The 17,895-nt window shown below is 38.3% G+C and overlaps 2 protein-coding genes and 2 long non-coding RNA genes across 4 annotated transcripts; all 4 read right to left on the bottom strand.

The window, feature by feature from the left end:
- Positions 1 to 1,772: 1,772 nt before the first annotated feature.
- On the bottom strand, positions 1,773 to 4,383 carry LOC117559700. The gene is made up of 5 exons (XR_004570987.1): positions 4,318 to 4,383; positions 3,992 to 4,173; positions 2,829 to 3,774; positions 2,528 to 2,676; positions 1,773 to 2,434 (listed from the first exon to the last, which is right to left on the bottom strand). It is a non-coding gene; the product is annotated as an uncharacterized LOC117559700 (long non-coding RNA).
- A 1,231-nt stretch (positions 4,384 to 5,614) lies between these two features.
- On the bottom strand, positions 5,615 to 6,192 carry LOC117559701. Its single transcript, XR_004570988.1, has 3 exons — positions 6,061 to 6,192; positions 5,794 to 5,960; positions 5,615 to 5,661 (listed from the first exon to the last, which is right to left on the bottom strand). It is a non-coding gene; the product is annotated as an uncharacterized LOC117559701 (long non-coding RNA).
- A 4,849-nt stretch (positions 6,193 to 11,041) lies between these two features.
- On the bottom strand, positions 11,042 to 13,743 carry LOC117559699 (cell wall protein DAN4-like). Its single transcript, XM_034236381.1, has one exon. The coding sequence runs from the start codon at positions 13,419 to 13,421 to the stop codon at positions 11,673 to 11,675; it is 1,749 nt and encodes a 582-aa protein (XP_034092272.1). The 5' UTR covers positions 13,422 to 13,743; the 3' UTR covers positions 11,042 to 11,672.
- On the bottom strand, positions 13,550 to 17,275 carry LOC117559696 (mucin-5AC-like). Its single transcript, XM_034236372.1, has 4 exons — positions 17,146 to 17,275; positions 15,505 to 15,563; positions 13,746 to 15,277; positions 13,550 to 13,561 (listed from the first exon to the last, which is right to left on the bottom strand). The coding sequence occupies exons 2-4, from the start codon at positions 15,536 to 15,538 to the stop codon at positions 13,550 to 13,552; spliced, it is 1,578 nt and encodes a 525-aa protein (XP_034092263.1). The 5' UTR covers positions 15,539 to 15,563; positions 17,146 to 17,275.
- Positions 17,276 to 17,895: the final 620 nt, after the last annotated feature.

Below are 17,895 nucleotides of genomic sequence, written 5' to 3'. Positions count from 1 at the left end.
TGTTGTGCCTGCAATTTTAAACAATGGGCTTACACAACGTTATAAGACAATTATCTTGACCATCAAGAAATAAGTATTTGAAACAGCAATTAGATCATCATGTGAAAATACTCATAGGAACACCGAAAAGTATACATGACTTGGAAAAAAAAAAAACCATTAAATTACAACTTTGGGTTGTTAAAGCTTCTGACAGCATTTAGACCATTACTTTCCTGTAAAAACCAGAACAAAATGTTCTTGCCATATGGTGTAAAAGCCTTACCATCCACTCTAAAAGGCTCAAGCTCCATAAACGTTCAACATTTCAAAGCCTCCTTTTCTGCAGCAATAAACACATGCGAACAGTTTTATTATGCTGCTTGATGTCAATTTTTGCTTTGGGAATTCCCACAATACATTTCCATTTGTCAGATGTCCCTAGAGAGCCAGGTGACTTTGCGACTTCAACTCTCACTCAATCAAATGCACCACCAGGCGTGGCGTCACTTTCTTAGAATAAGTGGTTGGGTCACTTTTTTCAGATTTATGTTTGATTGTGTATCAGTTAAAGGTGGGGTCTGTAATTTATTTCAGAAACACTTTTTGATATATTCCATTGAATGCTCTTAACATCACGATAGCAATGAATATATTAAATGCTTTGACAATAAATACACTTAAAAAATATCATCTGTGGAAGCCGTAGTACTGTAAAAAGCACGACCAATCATCTGAGTCGGCCCGGCTAAAGTAACTGGATGGCCTACCTGCCTGTCAGCTTTCCATCTGTGCACAAACTTATCTCGTGCCCTCATTGGTCATGTGCACGTTTGTTTGTGTGTGTTGGAGGAGGGGCTCTGTAAGGAAGTCTGAAGGAAGAGGCAGATTTTTTCCGGTTGTTTACTTTCAAATTCTAGCGCACTCGAGCTGGTTTCTCCAAAATTACATACCCCACCTTTAATTGATTGGTAACTTTTAGTTACACAACTTTTTTTTTTACAAAACTATGTTGCAGCTCTCTGCCATCCAGCTGAAACAGCTTCATTAACTCATTGCCCTCTGGAGCGCCAACACTGCCCTCTGCTGGAGTGTGCTGTTTTTTGCAAAAGACCCATGATGTGTTAATGAGTGGGTTACACACTCATCATTTTTTTTAAATATTTTTATCATGAGTTTTTTATTAATCTGACTTTTATTTAATTTATTATATCTAAATGTTTGTTTGTAGCCTTTATTTAACCAGGTGAAGCCCCTTGAGATCAAAATATCTCTTTTTCAAGGGTGACCTGCAGGACATTAGTTACACATGTAACATAAAAACAACAGAACAACAATAAGGATGACATACAACATAATGTACAGGGTATCTATACATATATAAATCTATAAAGTGTCAGTAAAAATGTTGCTTAAATAAAGACAAATGATCACCTGATTATCACAATAGTTGTATCAGTTAATTGATTGAGTACACATGGGCTGGTGTTACATCAAATTGAAAAAAACATGAGACATGGTTTGATAATTTGTCAATATCTTTAATGTCTTTAACCACATACCTGATATTAAAATATCTGATTCATCACCCTTCACCCACTTGAGCTAAGTACAATACAATTTTTGTTTAAATAATAACAAGGTAATGAAAGTTTATGAAAAAAAACGATGTTAAGCTCTCATAACACATATACTGTATATGATAATAAAAACACATGTAGATAATAACAGTGATGGAAAGTCTTTTTTTCTGACAGTAGTAATGATGTATCCAACCTTTAACATAAATCTGAGTTAATGTTACAGAAAACGGCTGTTAAAATGTTGTTAAAGACATCATGTTTGATGCAATTCCTTCATAATGTTGATGTATTCTATAATAAGAATTCTGGCTTGTTTCTAAGAATTCACAAGCCAACAATAGTTTTGGACATTTTTCGCCAAATAGATGCAATTTGTTCGAAATAAAAATATATACTTTATGTAAATATGATTCTATTTTAGGGTACTAAATTATTTTTATTTGAGCACATACTGAAATGATTATGTATTGGCTCTAAAACATAACAGGGTTCAAATGGTATTTGTCTAAATTGTACGGCGTAACATACAATAATAACCTAATTTTGACACATCATGAATGGTACTCCTCTGTCTGTGTGCCGTTACCATTAAAAAGTTGATCCTACCTGTTCATTAATTAGGTAGCATTGAGTTTAAATGCATATATGATAGTTCCTCCCAAGACATACAGCAGTTAAAATCCCTCACATGTTTCATTATTTTATGATGAAAAAGTTATAATGTTTTACATTAGAGATAGAAATATTTTATTAATGATATTTCACAGGGATATAAGCCCTGTCTTAATGTAAGCTTGACAGGAGCCATGACAGCAGCACAAGGAGGGTTGCAGTGAGGACACTGATCCGGTGTTCTACTCCATGGGAAACTTCTGTAAATGATGACCAAAGGAAAGAAGACATTACTTTAAAAACATGTCTTTTATGTTGTGTTTTTTTATGAGAAATAATTTGAGATAACTTACGTATGCCGTTCACAGAAATGGAGGCAGTTTCGATGTTGAAGGCTGTGATGCTTGAAGCTGCACCAACCAACACATCTGCAATCTGAGTGCCATTGGGAACCGATGAAGGTGCAAATTGAAGATCCATAGTGTTGTAGATAGATCCATTGCTGAAAAGGGAATTAGAGACTAAATGTAAAAAAAATGATACTCTTGCATAATTTTAAATAAGTTGAAATGATTCCAATTATAACTGATAATGATTTTCATGAAGTAGAAAATCCTTAAATTACAGTATATCAACGTAACATTAACACATTACCTGAACATAACCACCTTCAATAAGCGGAAAGAGGAAAATGCTTTTTGGTAGGTGGGTTCGAGCTGCAGAAACACAAGCAGGCAAACAGTGAGTACATTGATGCTGTGCTCTTCCTCACTTCAGCACTGCCGTTTTTTACATAAGTACATTTTTTCTTGACTAACACATCTATGCTAACACATCTATGCCCAGCATAATATACGTATATGGACAGTTGGTTTCTTCAGTTATTTCTAATTTAGGAGAACATTTAGAGGCATGTTTTTTGATGGATTGCAACAGGGAGTGGGACCTTGTTTTTAGAGAGCTGTTCAGTTGACTGGAAACTGTTCTTTAGACATGTATTCTCTTTTTGTTAATTCAAGGAAGGTCCTGCAGTGGATGTTGCTCTAGGTTACCGAAACTGATGTCAAACATGTAAAAGCAAATCCATGTTCATGCTACCTTTTGCTTTTTTGTCTGTCCAACAACTGCAATTGTTATAAGCATGCTTATCCACCAAGCAACAACAAAAATAACATAGCTTCCTGATGTTGTCACAAAGTGTTCCTTTTTTAATAATACCTGAAATGTTCTTGTTTCTAAAACCACAGTGAAACAACGAACAAGAAACACCATCTTGTAAAAGTATTTTCAATCCATTTTGTTATGGCTAATGACCTCATTCTTATTAGTCAAAACAATGTATATGTTTGTTAATGCATATATCATTATTAAAAAATGTAGCTTATCAATGTAGCTCTAATTTGAAATGCTGATGAAGATGGATTCAGCAAGTCATTCATAAATGTCTCTCCAGCAGATCTGAAGGTCAGCCTCCGTATGGTGAGTTGTTCAGCAGTTGTACCGACGCCTGTTACAGAAGCCGTCGTTGCAGGAATCTTAGCCGTTGTAACTGGAGTTGCAGGAGCTTTAGTTGGTGAAGATGTTGTTGCATTTGGAGATTCTATAACACAGTTATAACACTTAAATAAGTTTTAGCTCAAAATGTGTATAACCACCACTAATTTGGGTCAAAGCAATCGTGTTTCTTCAATGCATAAAGGGCTATTGTAATTGGGAAATACAGACCTTGAAATAATTGTAATTATGCCAAACAGTACTGTTCAATGCATGTTTTATAGATAAAGAATCAATCAACATATAAACAATTGTTTACTTACTTTGAATTTGAATGGAGTTTGCATCAATCGTAAGGTTGAAGGTGTTTGGTGTATTCACAGCTTGTACTAAGGTTTTTATAATAAGATCATCCTTTGGGATTTGGTCTGATGAAACTGTATTGTTGAATTCTAGTCCCACCTCTGCTTGAACATTCTCCATACGTGTCCTTGCCACAACACGGCTGCATAAAAACATACATACTTAACACATGATTAATCTAATAATTGTTTAAATGTGTTTTGTCATACACATTGAAACCCACAATGTAGTCTTGATTAAAGATTAAATGTATTCTGAACAATGCCTTTAGGTTTTGAAAACGTACCTGAATCGTATGATATATGTGCGGATGAAAAGAGATCCAAATGTAGTCCTGTAGATGAAATCACACTGTGAAGGAGAAATACAATAGAAAAAATAAATTAGTATACTGAAAGATTTTTCCAAACCTAATAGTATGAAAAGATAACTTCAGATTTTATAAAAAAGTGTGCTCACCACTGTTACAACCCGTGTCTCCAGTGTTTTGTATTGTGCACTGTTTGGATTATTAAATTCTTCCACAAATGGTTCTACCAAGGTTGCTGTGACAACCAAAACTCTTGGGGCTGCTGTAGTAACTGCATCACCAGGACTAGTTGTTGCTTGAGGTTTGCTGGTTGAGCCACCAGTTGTTGTTGATCCAATGGAAATTGGTGATCTACTGGTTAAAGTTGACCCATCAGTTGTTGTTGATCCACTGGAACTGGGTGATCTACTGGTTAAAGTTTACCCATCAGTTGTTGTGTTGATCCACTGGAACTGGGTGATCTACTGGTTAAAGTTGACCCATCAGTTGTTGTGTTGATCCACTGGAACTGGGTGATCTACTGGTTAAAGTTGACCCATCAGTCATTGTTGATCCACTGGAACTGGGTGATCTACTGGTTAAAGTTGACCCATCAGTTGTTGTTGATCCACTGGAACTGGTTGATCTACTGGTTAAAGTTGACCCATCAGTTGTTGTTGATCCACTGGAACTGGTTGACCCACTGGAAACAGTTAAATCAACAGTTGTAGTGAAGTCATGTATACGTGTTGCCCCACGGGAGGTCTTTGATGTTTCAGTTGTAAAAAGCCCTGGGGTGGTTGTTGAACTTCCACTCGTTGTTGAACCTAGAGGTGTTAGGAATAATTAATTTTTTTATAACAACAGTTTTAATAATATTGACTGGAAGGAAATATCGGTTCATGTATTCAATGTTCACTCACGAATAACTGTGATGGAGTTTGGATCAAGAGTCAGGTTGACGGTGTTGTTTGGGTTATTCAAGGCTTCTGTTATAGTATCGACAACCACATCAGCTGTTGGGATTTGATCAGTTGTTGTGTTGAACTCGAGGCCCACCTCTATCTCCACATTTCCCCCTTTTTGCCTTTCATGGAAAAAGAACAAACTTCAGTCAAATGATAATTGTATAAGAAAAAAGCACATTTTCAATATTGCCTTATTGCAACTTATAGCCTTAGATTACACTGCTTTGACAGATTGTTGGACTATACGTCACAGTCACATTTTTCTACTGATGAGTGAGTTCTATTGAAGTCAAGGTTTGAAAGCTTACCGAAACTCGATGACAAAGGTGCGGATGAAAATGAGCCAGAATCTCTCTCTGAAGATTAGGTCGCACTGTAAGCAGGATACAACAATTTGAAACATGAAACACCGTAAAAAATTGAATGGGTGTTAAAAGAAATCAAACAGAATGGAAGAGTTACTAAAGACAGCATCAAATGATGTGAATGACCCAAGTTTGCTCACCGTTGTCACCACTTGTCTTTCAAGTTCTCTGTACTGTTCACTGCTGCGATTGTTGAGCTCTTTTACAAATGGTCTTTCCAAGGTTGCTGTGAGAACCACAACTGGTGAGGAAGTTAGAGTAAAGCCAGTTGTCATTGGCCCGGTAGTTATTGTTGGTACTACTGGAGCTGTAAATGAGTGATTGACGAAAAAAGCACATGTGAGCTGATGGACTTTCCAGCACTTACTGTAGGTTAATATAGGATCATATATTCAATGTTCACTCACGAATAACTGTGATGGAGTTTGGATCAAGAGTCAGGTTGACGGTTTTGTTTGGGTTACTCAAGGCTTCTGTTATAGTATCGACAACCACATCGGCTGTTGGGATTTGATCAGTTGTTGTGCTGAACTCGAGCCCCACCTCTATCTCCACATTTCCCCCTATTTGCCTTTCATGGAAAAAGAACAAACGTCAGTCAAACGATAATTTTATAAGAAAAAAGCACATTTTCAATATTGCCTTATTGCAATTTATAGCCTTAGATTACACTGCTTTGACAGATTGTTGGACTATACGTCACAGTCACATTTTTCTACTGATGAGTGAGTTCTATTGAAGTCAAGGTTTGAAAGCTTACCGAAACTCGATGACAAAGGTGCGGATGAAAATGAGCCAGAATCTCTCTCTGAAGATTAGGTCGCACTGTAAGCAGGATACAACAATTTGAAACATGAAACACCGTAAAAAAATTGAATGGGTTGTAAAAGAAATCAAACAGAATGGAAGAGTTTCTCAAGACATCATTAAATGTGCTCACCATTGTTACCACTTTTGCTTCAAGTTCTCTGTATTGATCACTGCTCTGATTTCTGTGTTCTGGTTCAAATGTTACATTCAAGGTTGCTGTGAGAATCACAACTGGTGAGGAAGCTGGGGTAAATCCAGTTGTCATTGGTCCAGTAATAGTTGAACCGCCTGTTGTTGCTGAACCTCCAGTAGTTTTTGAATTGCCTAATGTTGCTGAACCTCCAGGAGTTGTTGAATTGCCTGTTGTTGCTGAACCTCCAGACGTTGTTGAATTGCCTGTTGTTGCTGAACCTCCAGATGTTGTTGAATTGCCTGTTGTTGCTGAACCTCCAGGAGTTGTTGACCCTCTGATGAGTCACCAGTTTCTGATGATCCATGCAGTGTTGATGGTGCTGTTGTTGTTATTGATTCCTCAGTCATTGTTGACCCACTGACAGTTGCTGAATCTCCCGTAGACATTGAACTGCCTGTTGTTGGTGAGGCAACAGTTTTTGATGATGTATGCAGTGTTAATGGAGCCTCTATTGTAAATGATCCATCAGTTGTTGTTGATGCACCAGCAAACTCAATGGCACCTTTTTGTAGAAAATATTTTAGTTGGTTTGAAATAAACAAACTTGCATTAATCACTGTCTTTCTACTATGTGTTACTCTCATTACTAACTTACCCAAACACATCAGCAAAATGATTAAGATGGGTGCGGCACCCATCTTGTTCCCTTTTGAATCTGTAAAATTACATTTGCTGGAGACAGCAGAGTATTAAAGGTCCCATGTCATGCTTTTCCGGTTATTACCCGTCCCCTTGTGTATTATGAAGGTTTTTATCCATGTAAACGGTATGCAGAGTCAAAAACCCTCAAAGTACACCCGGAGTAAAACTCTAACACAGAAAAGACCTCCCCAAAACGCCTCATTGGAGATTTCTCATTTTCCAATGTTTTCTTCCTGGGTATCGCTACGTAGAGATACCCAGTAGCCACGCCCAGAGTTATGGCCGCACCGTCTGCCAGCCGAACATATATACTGTTGGACGCTCAGGTTCAGTTCAAAACTGTATCCAGTCATGCCAACGAGGGTCTGTTTCCTGTCTTGTGAGGGGAAATCTTCAATGTATGCCTTACCGTCGGTCCACTTTCTGGGTATACTGAAATATCTGAAGAGCTATTGGACAGCTTCCATTTGAGTTTGGTATGTTCCCACAGTACAAATCTTGCTAACCTTCTGTTGATCCTCTTACTCTAGCACCACCTTGAGTTTGACAGATGAATTACATAGCTTAAACCACTATATTACCTATACACCATAAACCTTCCTCCTACTCTGCAGGGTTCTGAATGAATCTGTGTTAAAACTTGTAAAAAATTAAGGGTCAAATTAGGGTACAATTAAAGATGAAAATATTTTTTAATTAAGGATAAGATTATGTGAGAATTAAGGATAACATTTGGTTTTAATTAAGGATACAATTAGGTTAAAATTAAGGATACAATAAGGTTAAATTAAAGACATCATTATTTTAGATTAATGATAAAATTAGGTTTAGATTAAAGGTGGGGTAGGTAATTTTGGAGAAACCAGCTCAAGTGCTACAATTTGAAAATACACAGCTGGAGAAAATCTGCCACTTCCTTACAGAGCCCCTCCTCCAACACACACGAATGCACACATGACCAATGAGGGCACGAGATAAGTTTGTGCACAGATGGAAGGCTGACAGGCAGGTAGGCCATCTAGTTGTTTTAGCCGGGCCGGCTCAGATGATTGGTCGTGCTTTTTACAGTACTACGGCTTCCACAGAATTTTTTTAATGGATTTTTTGTCAAAGCACTTAATATATTCAATGCTATCGGGATGTTAAGAGCATTACATTGAATATAACAAAAAGTGTCTCAACCACAGACCTTATTTCGAGCTATTTTCCAAAATCCTATGGAGAAATTGCATTGCTTTTTTGTCGAAGGAACCGGAAGTGGTAAAATGATGACTTACTTCCGGGTTTTAGGACGTGTCACTGTGGCACTCTATAGGTGGACGTTTTAGAATACAATATCAAGACAGAGACATTGGAGATGCACTAGTCAACCTGACATCCACGGCTGACCTTGAAGATTTGACAACTATCAAGGTCATCCCAATACCTGATGATGGTGTCCAAGAATACAACTTTACCGTCTGTGAAGAAGCAGCGTCTGCTCAATTAGATGATACTGACATCTTGTCCACACCCTCCAGCTCAGTCTCTACATGAACTCGTATCTGGTTGAAATTATTGAACTGACACAAAAGGCCAACCTTGTTCAAAGATTGCAATGCTAGGGATTTAACTGCATTTTTCGTTACTTAATTGCTTTGGCCTCTGTATGTTTCATTTGAAGTTAAAAAAGAATGTGACTTCACAGATTCTGGTAATGCTACTTAAACCCTTCGTAATGGCTAATACATGTTTATCTGAAGTTGTAATTAAGAGCTGCAGAAAATATTGTTGAAGTGTTTAAAAATGTAAAGAAAAACAAGATGGCATGCATACGTTCTAGTCTTTAATTAAAAGGCAGCCAGGTTTAAACTAGTGCTGTCAAAATTATCGCGTTAACGGCGGTAATACATTTTTTTAATTAATTGCGTTAAAATATTTAACGCATTTAACGCATGTGCAGAATGGCCCGCCCCATACGTGCCACCAGTGGCAGCGCCAGGGTATGGCTGGGGTAGGCTACACCCATACCAATAAATGGCTTAGCCCCACCGTGAAAAATGATGTTAAAGTAAGCAAAATAAAGTCTGCCAACTCGCGCGGAGTAAATTGCACAGACAGCAGTTAGTAAGATTGATTTCAGTAGCCACGGTTTTGAAAACTTTTGTCACGTAGTGATCGTCTTCTCAATAGAACATCTTTGATAACGGCGTGGTGTTGTTGCAGGAAGTCCCGACGGAGAATACTTTTGCTGTAGTAGGCCTACAGGGGTGCACATAACTGGTACGCAGGTTATGTGCGTAATCTGAAATGCGTACCGTCACTTGTGTCACAAAGCGCATTTGCGTACCGACGTACTTGTGAAGCTTTTCCAGAAGGCGGTTAGATCACCGGACGACAGAGTCGGTCTCCGTGTGCACAGACAGTGCTGCTGTTAACGTCGGTCTGTACAACGGAATTGTGCCAAAACTACGCCAACCGGCTGCGGAGGGAGACTAACCCCCCCCCCCTTCACTGGAGAACTGCGCTAAAACAGCTGATCACAACGTTCACACAAACTGTGGTCACGAAGTACTCCACTAGCCGCCCCTCCCCCTCTGTCGACTTTCCTGAAGTACTCCCCCGTTGATAGAAATCAACACGTAATGAATTAAGACCCCACGGTTTGATGATTGATATAGGTGTGTGGGTTGTCTTTCATTTTGACACGCAGACATTTTTTATAATAAACATAGATACTGTATGTTAAATGGATATATCCGCCTTCTTTCATTTATCTTTCCATTCCCACAACAATATACATAAATAAATGGCATATTTTGGACATAGTTCGAATGGTGATTAATCATGATTAATTCATTTTTAAACTGTGATTAATCTGATTAAATTGTTTATCGTTTGACAGCCCTAGTTTAAACGCATTACATATTTACATTTTAAAGGACAGATATGCAAGCTAGTTTAACATGTTCATATGCATATTTGTGATGTATTTGGTTAAGGCTACAGGAGAGTTTTGTAAAAAAAAAAGCCAAAGTGATCTCGATTTACTTTTATTTATTTTTTACATAAGTGCAAATTGGTTGCATAATTTACTCAATTAATTGTATTAATTTATTGATGTATTTATTTTTAATTAAAAAAAGTTGTATTTTATAAAACAGAATAGGTGATGCATATTTAACAAAGTAATGTGTGTTTGGCTTACATTATAGTAAGCCAATGGCCTTACGTAGTAATCCTTATAAGTTTTACATATTTCTACTGTGACGCAGTTTGCTAGAATGCAGCTTTCTCCTTTGTGAATATATGTGTTTATCAGTTGTTTGTATCTACCTGAATTGAGCCCCCATACCTTATAACTTTGCTTTTGTATTTTGTGAAACAACTGAATAAAATACCTTCGTACAGAATTCAGGTCTTGTGTGGCTGTGAAGGTGAATGAAGTGTTGTGACACGAGGACCAATACAAATATTCCAGCACAGATTCAGAGGGAGTTTAATTTCTAGCGTTCATTCACAATCTGCAGATCTGATGCATTCAGTCATTTAACTTACAGGAAGATATAACCATATATCCAATACAGGTAGAGCTGATATATATCTACTACATCATGCGTTCTGTGTATTAAGTGTTTATTGATGTATACACATTAACAGTGTTTTGATTGATGTTGGGGAATAAGGAGAGACTGAATAAAGAGAGGATTCAAAATGAATATTGTTATTGAAAAGCAAGACAAGCGATCTGTATGCATGAATAATTTGTTTATTTGTTTAGAGATTAAAAACATAATACATAACAGTATGAACAGAGAAAGAAAAATGAGCAAAAATCAATCGGGAGGAAATTATAACAGAAATATCAGGACGACAAAGCCAATAAATGATATTAAAGTAAGTTGATAACCTAAACTTAACTAGAAATGGAAAAGGAACCCAGAAACAAAAAATCTGTCAATTTCAATCAAGTGTTCGATTTGTTTATAACATGTTCATGTGTTATTGTTATATATAAGTTTAATCCACACAGGATAATAGAAAGAGATGATTCCTGCTGCTGTGAGCTTGTATCTCCTTGCTTGCATGTTTGATTGTTTTTATTGGATGTCACTTTGGATAAAATCATCAGCTAAATGAGTAACGGAATGTCAGAGAAATAGGGATGTACATTTTAAAAACCTGTCCACTTTGGGAGAATAGGAAGTGTTAAAATTATGAGTCCTGTCAGGTTTTATTCCTAATCAACTCTATAAAGGAAAGAGCTAGCCTGGTTATTTCCAAAATTAACACAATTGGTCTACCAGCACCTCTTAAGAAATGATCACTACCTCTCACTTCCTGCATGTGATAGGGTTAGCTAGCCCTTTTTTTTTTGAGCGTGTGTATTAATCTTTAATTTGTGCTGTTTTGACCTGGCTGGTGTTGCTCCTCATTGAAGGAATCTGAAACTGGGATTGAGGTCCTAAAGACAGTTGGGTGATCAAAGGCAAGCGGCCTCACTGCAGCAATTTTCGGGTAATATCTGAAGACCACTGTATTTTCCCCAGGTAAGGAAACAGTCTTAGAGTCAACTTTGGCTTGATTGATGGTGGATGCGTCTGAGGAAAATGACGAAAGTTTAGGAAGAGTAGAGTGTGTTGCACCGTCCGTTGTTGTTGTCACAGGTTTTTGGGAGTCAGAGGGTGTGGTTAGAGACACAGGCCCGGCTGATGGAGGGTAGTTGGATTGCATAGATGCAGAAGCAGCAACTGACATTTTGGATGGTGTGGCCGATGGAGAACTATTCACTGTTTCTTTAACAATATTAATACCTGGACTTTGGGTAGGTGTTCCTTCTGTTGATAAAGAAGTCGAGGTTGTAGCTGCATGTGCAGTACTGTCCGTCTGAGATACACGCAAAGTTTGTTTCATTCCTCGGACTGTAGTTTGTGTCATTCCTCTGACTGTAGTTTGTGGCATTGTTTTTACAGACAGTGTAGTTTGGGATCGTGTTGTGGTTGATTCCCTTCTGTCTTGTTTGTTTGTTGTCGACACTACAGTGCCTGTTGGTGTTGTGCGTCTTGTTTCTGTGACTGGTGTTGGTTGTGTGGTTCTTATGGTTGTTTCTGTTGAAGATGCCATGAAGTTAGTTGGTTCTGCTGAAGATGATACTGTCATTGGTAATGCCACTAGTGTAGTTGTTGTGTATGCTGTTTCAATAGGTGGTGTAGTTTGTGTTGGGGTTATCACTGATTCACTATGTGTTGTTGTGCTGTCACGTGCTGTAGATTCAGCAGTTTGTTTAGCAGGTGTGGGTGTTGTTAGAGGTGCTAATGTTTGTTGAGTCTCTGATGTGGTTTTCATATATGATACAGCTTCATCTGAAGTGGCTGTTTGTGGGGCTACGACTGCAGTTTGTGTTGGTCTTTGGGTTTCTGAACCTTCGGATGGTGAACTCTGGGTTGATGTTGTTGCTAATTCAACTGTGGGCAGAATAGATTGCGTCTGTGTAGTTGCGATCACACTTTGTGTTGTTGATGATGTTGCAATAGATGGTGTTGTAGTCACTGTAGGTGAATGCTCAGATGTTGTACTTGCGGTTGATGTTGATGCAGATTCTGTTGTTATTAGAATAGATTGTGTTGGTGTAGATGTGATCATACTTTGTGTTGTAAATGATGTTACAGTTGGTGAATCCTCCGATGCTGTACTGTGAGTGGATTTTGAAGTTATGAGTGTAGTTTGTGATGGTCTTTGCGTTGAAGAATCCTCAGATGCTGTACTTTGGGTTATGGTTGTTGCTGATGTGGACACAGATTCTGTTGTGGATGCTGTTGCAATAGAAAGTGTTGTAGTCACTGTTGGTGAGTCCTCAGAGGCTGTACTTTGTGCTGATTGTGAGGTTATAGCTGTAATTTGTGTTGGTCTTTGGGTTTCTGAACCTTCGGATGGTGAACTCTGGGTTGATGTTGTTGCTAATTCAACTGTGGGCAGAATAGATTGCGTCTGTGTAGTTGCGATCACACTTTGTGTTGTTGATGATGTTGCAATAGATGGTGTTGTAGTCACTGTAGGTGAATGCTCAGATGTTGTACTTGCGGTTGATGTTGATGCAGATTCTGTTGTTATTAGAATAGATTGTGTTGGTGTAGATGTGATCATACTTTGTGTTGTAAACGATGTTACAGTTGGTGAATCCTCCGATGCTGTACTGTGAGTGGATTTTGAAGTTATGAGTGTAGTTTGTGATGGTCTTTGCGTTGAAGAATCCTCAGATGCTGTACTTTGGGTTATGGTTGTTGCTGATGTGGACACAGATTCTGTTGTGGATGCTGTTGCAATAGAAAGTGTTGTAGTCACTGTTGGTGAGTCCTCAGAGGCTGTACTTTGTGCTGATTGTGAGGTTATAGCTGTAATTTGTGTTGGTCTTTGGGTTTCTGAACCTTCGGATGGTGAACTCTGGGTTGATGTTGTTGCTAATTCAACTGTGGGCAGAACAGATTGCGTCTGTGTAGTTGCGATCACACTTTGTGTTGTTGATGATGTTGCAATAGATGGTGTTGTAGTCACTGTAGGTGAATGCTCAGATGTTGTACTTGCGGTTGATGTTGATGCAGATTCTGTTGTTATTAGAATAGATTGTGTTGGTGTAGATGTGATCATACTTTGTGTTGTAAATGATGTTACAGTTGGTGAATCCTCCGATGCTGTACTGTGAGTGGATTTTGAAGTTATGAGTGTAGTTTGTGATGGTCTTTGCGTTGAAGAATCCTCAGATGCTGTACTTTGGGTTATGGTTGTTGCTGATGTGGACACAGATTCTGTTGTGGATGCTGTTGCAATAGAAAGTGTTGTAGTCACTGTTGGTGAGTCCTCAGAGGCTGTACTTTGTGCTGATTGTGAGGTTATAGCTGTAATTTGTGTTGGTCTTTGGGTTTCTGAACCTTCGGATGGTGAACTCTGGGTTGATGTTGTTGCTAATTCAACTGTGGGCAGAATAGATTGCGTCTGTGTAGTTGCGATCACACTTTGTGTTGTTGATGATGTTGCAATAGATGGTGTTGTAGTCACTGTAGGTGAATGCTCAGATGTTGTACTTGCGGTTGATGTTGATGCAGATTCTGTTGTTATTAGAATAGATTGTGTTGGTGTAGATGTGATCATACTTTGTGTTGTAAATGATGTTACAGTTGGTGAATCCTCCGATGCTGTACTGTGAGTGGATTTTGAAGTTATGAGTGTAGTTTGTGATGGTCTTTGCGTTGAAGAATCCTCAGATGCTGTACTTTGGGTTATGGTTGTTGCTGATGTGGACACAGATTGTGTTGCAATACAAAGTGTTGTATTCACTGTTGGTGAATCCTCAGGTGCTGTACTTTGTGCTGAATTTGAGGTTGTGGACGCTGTAGCTGTAGATTGTGTAGTTTGTTGGGCTGTAGTCACCGTTGATAAATCCTCAAATGCTGATGATATTGATGTTGATGATGGTGTTGAAGCTTTGGATGCTGGTATTGTATTGGATTTTGTTGCTGTGGATGTGCTTTGTGTTTTAGCCTGTGTCCTTTGTGATGGTGTTGCTGTTGGTAAATTAATCTCAGTTGGCATTGTGGTATGACTTGCAGTTGGCCTGAGTTTTGTGGTGAATGCTTTGGATATTGTTGCAGCGGTCCGTTCATTGACAAAGCCAATTATTAAGGTTAGAATTTCCACTGGTAATTCTGTAACTATTTCCTCAATCACATCTGATGTTCCTGATTTGTCTCCAGTTACAGTTGCCATTATTGAAGATCCTGCGGTTTCATGTCTACTGTTGGAGCTGGAGAGTGTTACCCCAGTTGAAGTAAATGCAGTGGGTGGAGTTTGAGAGATGGATGTTTTAGTTGTTGGTGTATCTGCCCAAATGATAGGCTGAGGTGTTGAGGGGTTACTGACCTCCGGTGAGGCAATGGTCAAAGCATTTGTGTCGATTGCAGGAGCCTCGATAGAGACTGTGACCAAGAAAAGAGGTAGGCAGAGAGCTGTATGAGAGGAAAAGGAGATTAATATCTCACATCAGGCATTTCCTCATAAACTATAAAATAATAATGGGGCATTGTAATTTCCTTTCACTGATTATTGTCGTGAATTGATAGATTTTGGTAAGGATGCTTATCATCAGTAAACTACATATATTAAATATAGAACATATTGTACAGTACACATAGAGTTAGTGATGCCTTAGTTAATGCAATCCAACCTGACTCACCTGCCAGCAGGCTGAGAAAGACCCCACTGTTCATGATGACTATTTATCCATGAGCGTATCTGATACAAAAGGAAGTGACATAAAGCAACACATTATTCCTGATTCTGTGTCCAGAGATTTTAATAGCTTATTATAACTGTGTGTAGGTTTTAATATCACATTTAGCCTTGCTGGGAATTTAATTAAAAGTCAATATGTAAGTAACACTGTTGTGCTTTTCTGACAGAGATGATACATTGAAGCGGTTTATCAAAACAATGGACAGCTGATAGGTTTATAATGACCTCTCCGAGGACAGGATTTCTCCTTTCTTTAAAACGCCTGTTGCTTCGACTCCTCTCTACTCAGTACTCCTGCAAGACATTTCCGCTCGCGAGGAGTCTAAGCGAGGAGTCGAGGAGGTGCAAACTTGGACTTGGGAATGGGCTATAGTTTGTTGAGAAGTGTAAAACCGGCATTGCAGGAATGAGAAGATGCAGCACACAGTGTCATTAGGAGATGCAATTGCACCATTGGGAAAAAGATGATCAAATAAAAGCTGAAGAACAAGGACAGCATGAAAAATGTATATAATAATATAAACAAAGTGTCATGATTTTGTTTTTAATGTGCGATCAATATACTCTCTGTTCTAACCATCCAGAACCCTCAGGTCTTCTGGGAAGTCTCTGCTTTCTATCCCCAGAGTGAGACAAAACTAAACATGGAGTTCAGTTCAACGTTCAGTTATTATGCTCTATATATCTTGAACAAACTCCCTTTATACTGCTGCAACTCTCTTCTCTTATAAATCCAGGCTAAATACTTTTCTTTTTGCATATCATATCTTAAACTGCACTGTAAGTCCTATTCTTGTATTTTATACAGGTCTAATGGTATGTTAACTTATTTTATTTGTATTATCTTGGACTCGTTGAAATGTGCTGTATACATAAACGTGCCTTGCCTTGTCCATCAACCCTAACCTAAACACACCTGCTGTCATAGTGAACGGGCTCGGCTCATTCAGAGTAATGCAGCAGCACTGACAATGACTCGGCGTATTTGAAGCAATTTATCTGCATGTTTTTATCTTCATGGCTTATTGCACCTTTAAGTAGCTTTGGATAAAAGCATCAAAAAAATAAAGATGTGTTAGAGCTAGGTGATCAGTGTGACTCTCCGTCACGGGGTGTGTAGGTATTGGTTTGGCATTGGGCCATAGAGTGTTTTTACAACATAAAGCAGGAAACATAGAAAACATAATCGGAGACAAAGCCAGATTCAAAGCACAGGGGCTGGAGCTGGTGATATTGGGCTATACAAATGAAATGGATGTGACCTCTAAAATGTGTAGTTCACTTTTATACCAAGTCATGTTTTTGATGTAAAAAAGCTGACTGAACAACAAACACACATCCCTCAGATGTGTGTTTAGCTCTGTTTGGATAACCACCAAGTTAATTTGCATAAAACACATTTAATTTCGATGTAACCAGCAAGCACAACACAAAACATCTACTCAATCCAAACAGTGGATACAAATATTCAAAAGCCAGACATGCTCAGTGCTTCCTGACTGAACTGCGTTCTGCTGACAGAGACGATCAAACAAGTCCAACAGCATTTGTTCAGCGATAGCAAATCTAAAGCCACACTCACCTCTCTGTAGTACTGACCCACAGCCTGGTGAATATTCGGTACACTATTGAGGAAAACTTTATTAAAAAGAAGCGCAGTTTAACGCTGTTGTACAAAACAGAACCGGTTCTTCCTGCTTTAATGACGCCTGTCAGTAACCAACCCCAAATAGGAATCTACACAGCCACCGCTTTTAATGGCATTATTACTGATGACAAAATTACATGTGTCAACCTTTTTTTACTAAGAGATAAGATAAGATAGTACTTTATTAATCCCAATTTGGGAAATGTTTGTGTTGCAGGAGCATTAAAAGACATGGCATTGTACAATACAAATTAAAAGACAAGAAAGTAGAAAATATACATGTAGAATTTGCAAATGAACAGTAGTGATATTCATACCGCTTTCGTCACATTAGTATGCATAAAAAGTGACATATGAGTGTTATAAAACTGTGAAGTGTCAGTGGTTTAACACCTCGGATCCACTATCTGAAGCAGTCACTGGCCTAAAACGATACAAGCCTCAATACGCGCTTCACCAAAAACTTCCTGGATAACTCAAACCGTGCTCCGAAGCCTCGGCTCGTCACATCACTAGCTGTCACCCTGGCTTTGCCACAAGATAATGTTGGTTGGCTTGGTTAAGGTAAACTTCATGTATGTAAAAAATAATGAAAACATTTTTGTTTAACAGTATGTCGAAAATATCTTGATAAAAGACATAGCAAAATAATATATCGAAAATAAAAAAGGTAAATAGTAAATA

The sequence above is a fragment of the Gymnodraco acuticeps genome, unplaced genomic scaffold (genome assembly GCF_902827175.1).
Source record: "Gymnodraco acuticeps unplaced genomic scaffold, fGymAcu1.1, whole genome shotgun sequence".
NCBI classification, from domain to species: Eukaryota; Metazoa; Chordata; class Actinopteri; order Perciformes; family Bathydraconidae; genus Gymnodraco; species Gymnodraco acuticeps.
The sequence above is the reverse complement of the archived record's forward strand: the minus strand, read 5'-3'. Positions and strand labels throughout refer to the sequence as shown.

Excerpts from the sequence above, each read along its gene's own strand:
- LOC117559696 (XM_034236372.1), bottom strand. The coding sequence starts at position 15,538 with ATGAACAGTGGGGTCTTTCTCAGCCTGCTGGCAG. Across the intron at positions 15,278-15,504 it reads CTTTCTCAGCCTGCTGGCAG|CTCTCTGCCTACCTCTTTTC; the intron begins GTGAGTCAGGTT and ends CCTCTCATACAG.
- LOC117559699 (XM_034236381.1), bottom strand. The coding sequence starts at position 13,421 with ATGATCACATCTACACCAACACAATCTATTCTAATAACAACAGAATCT.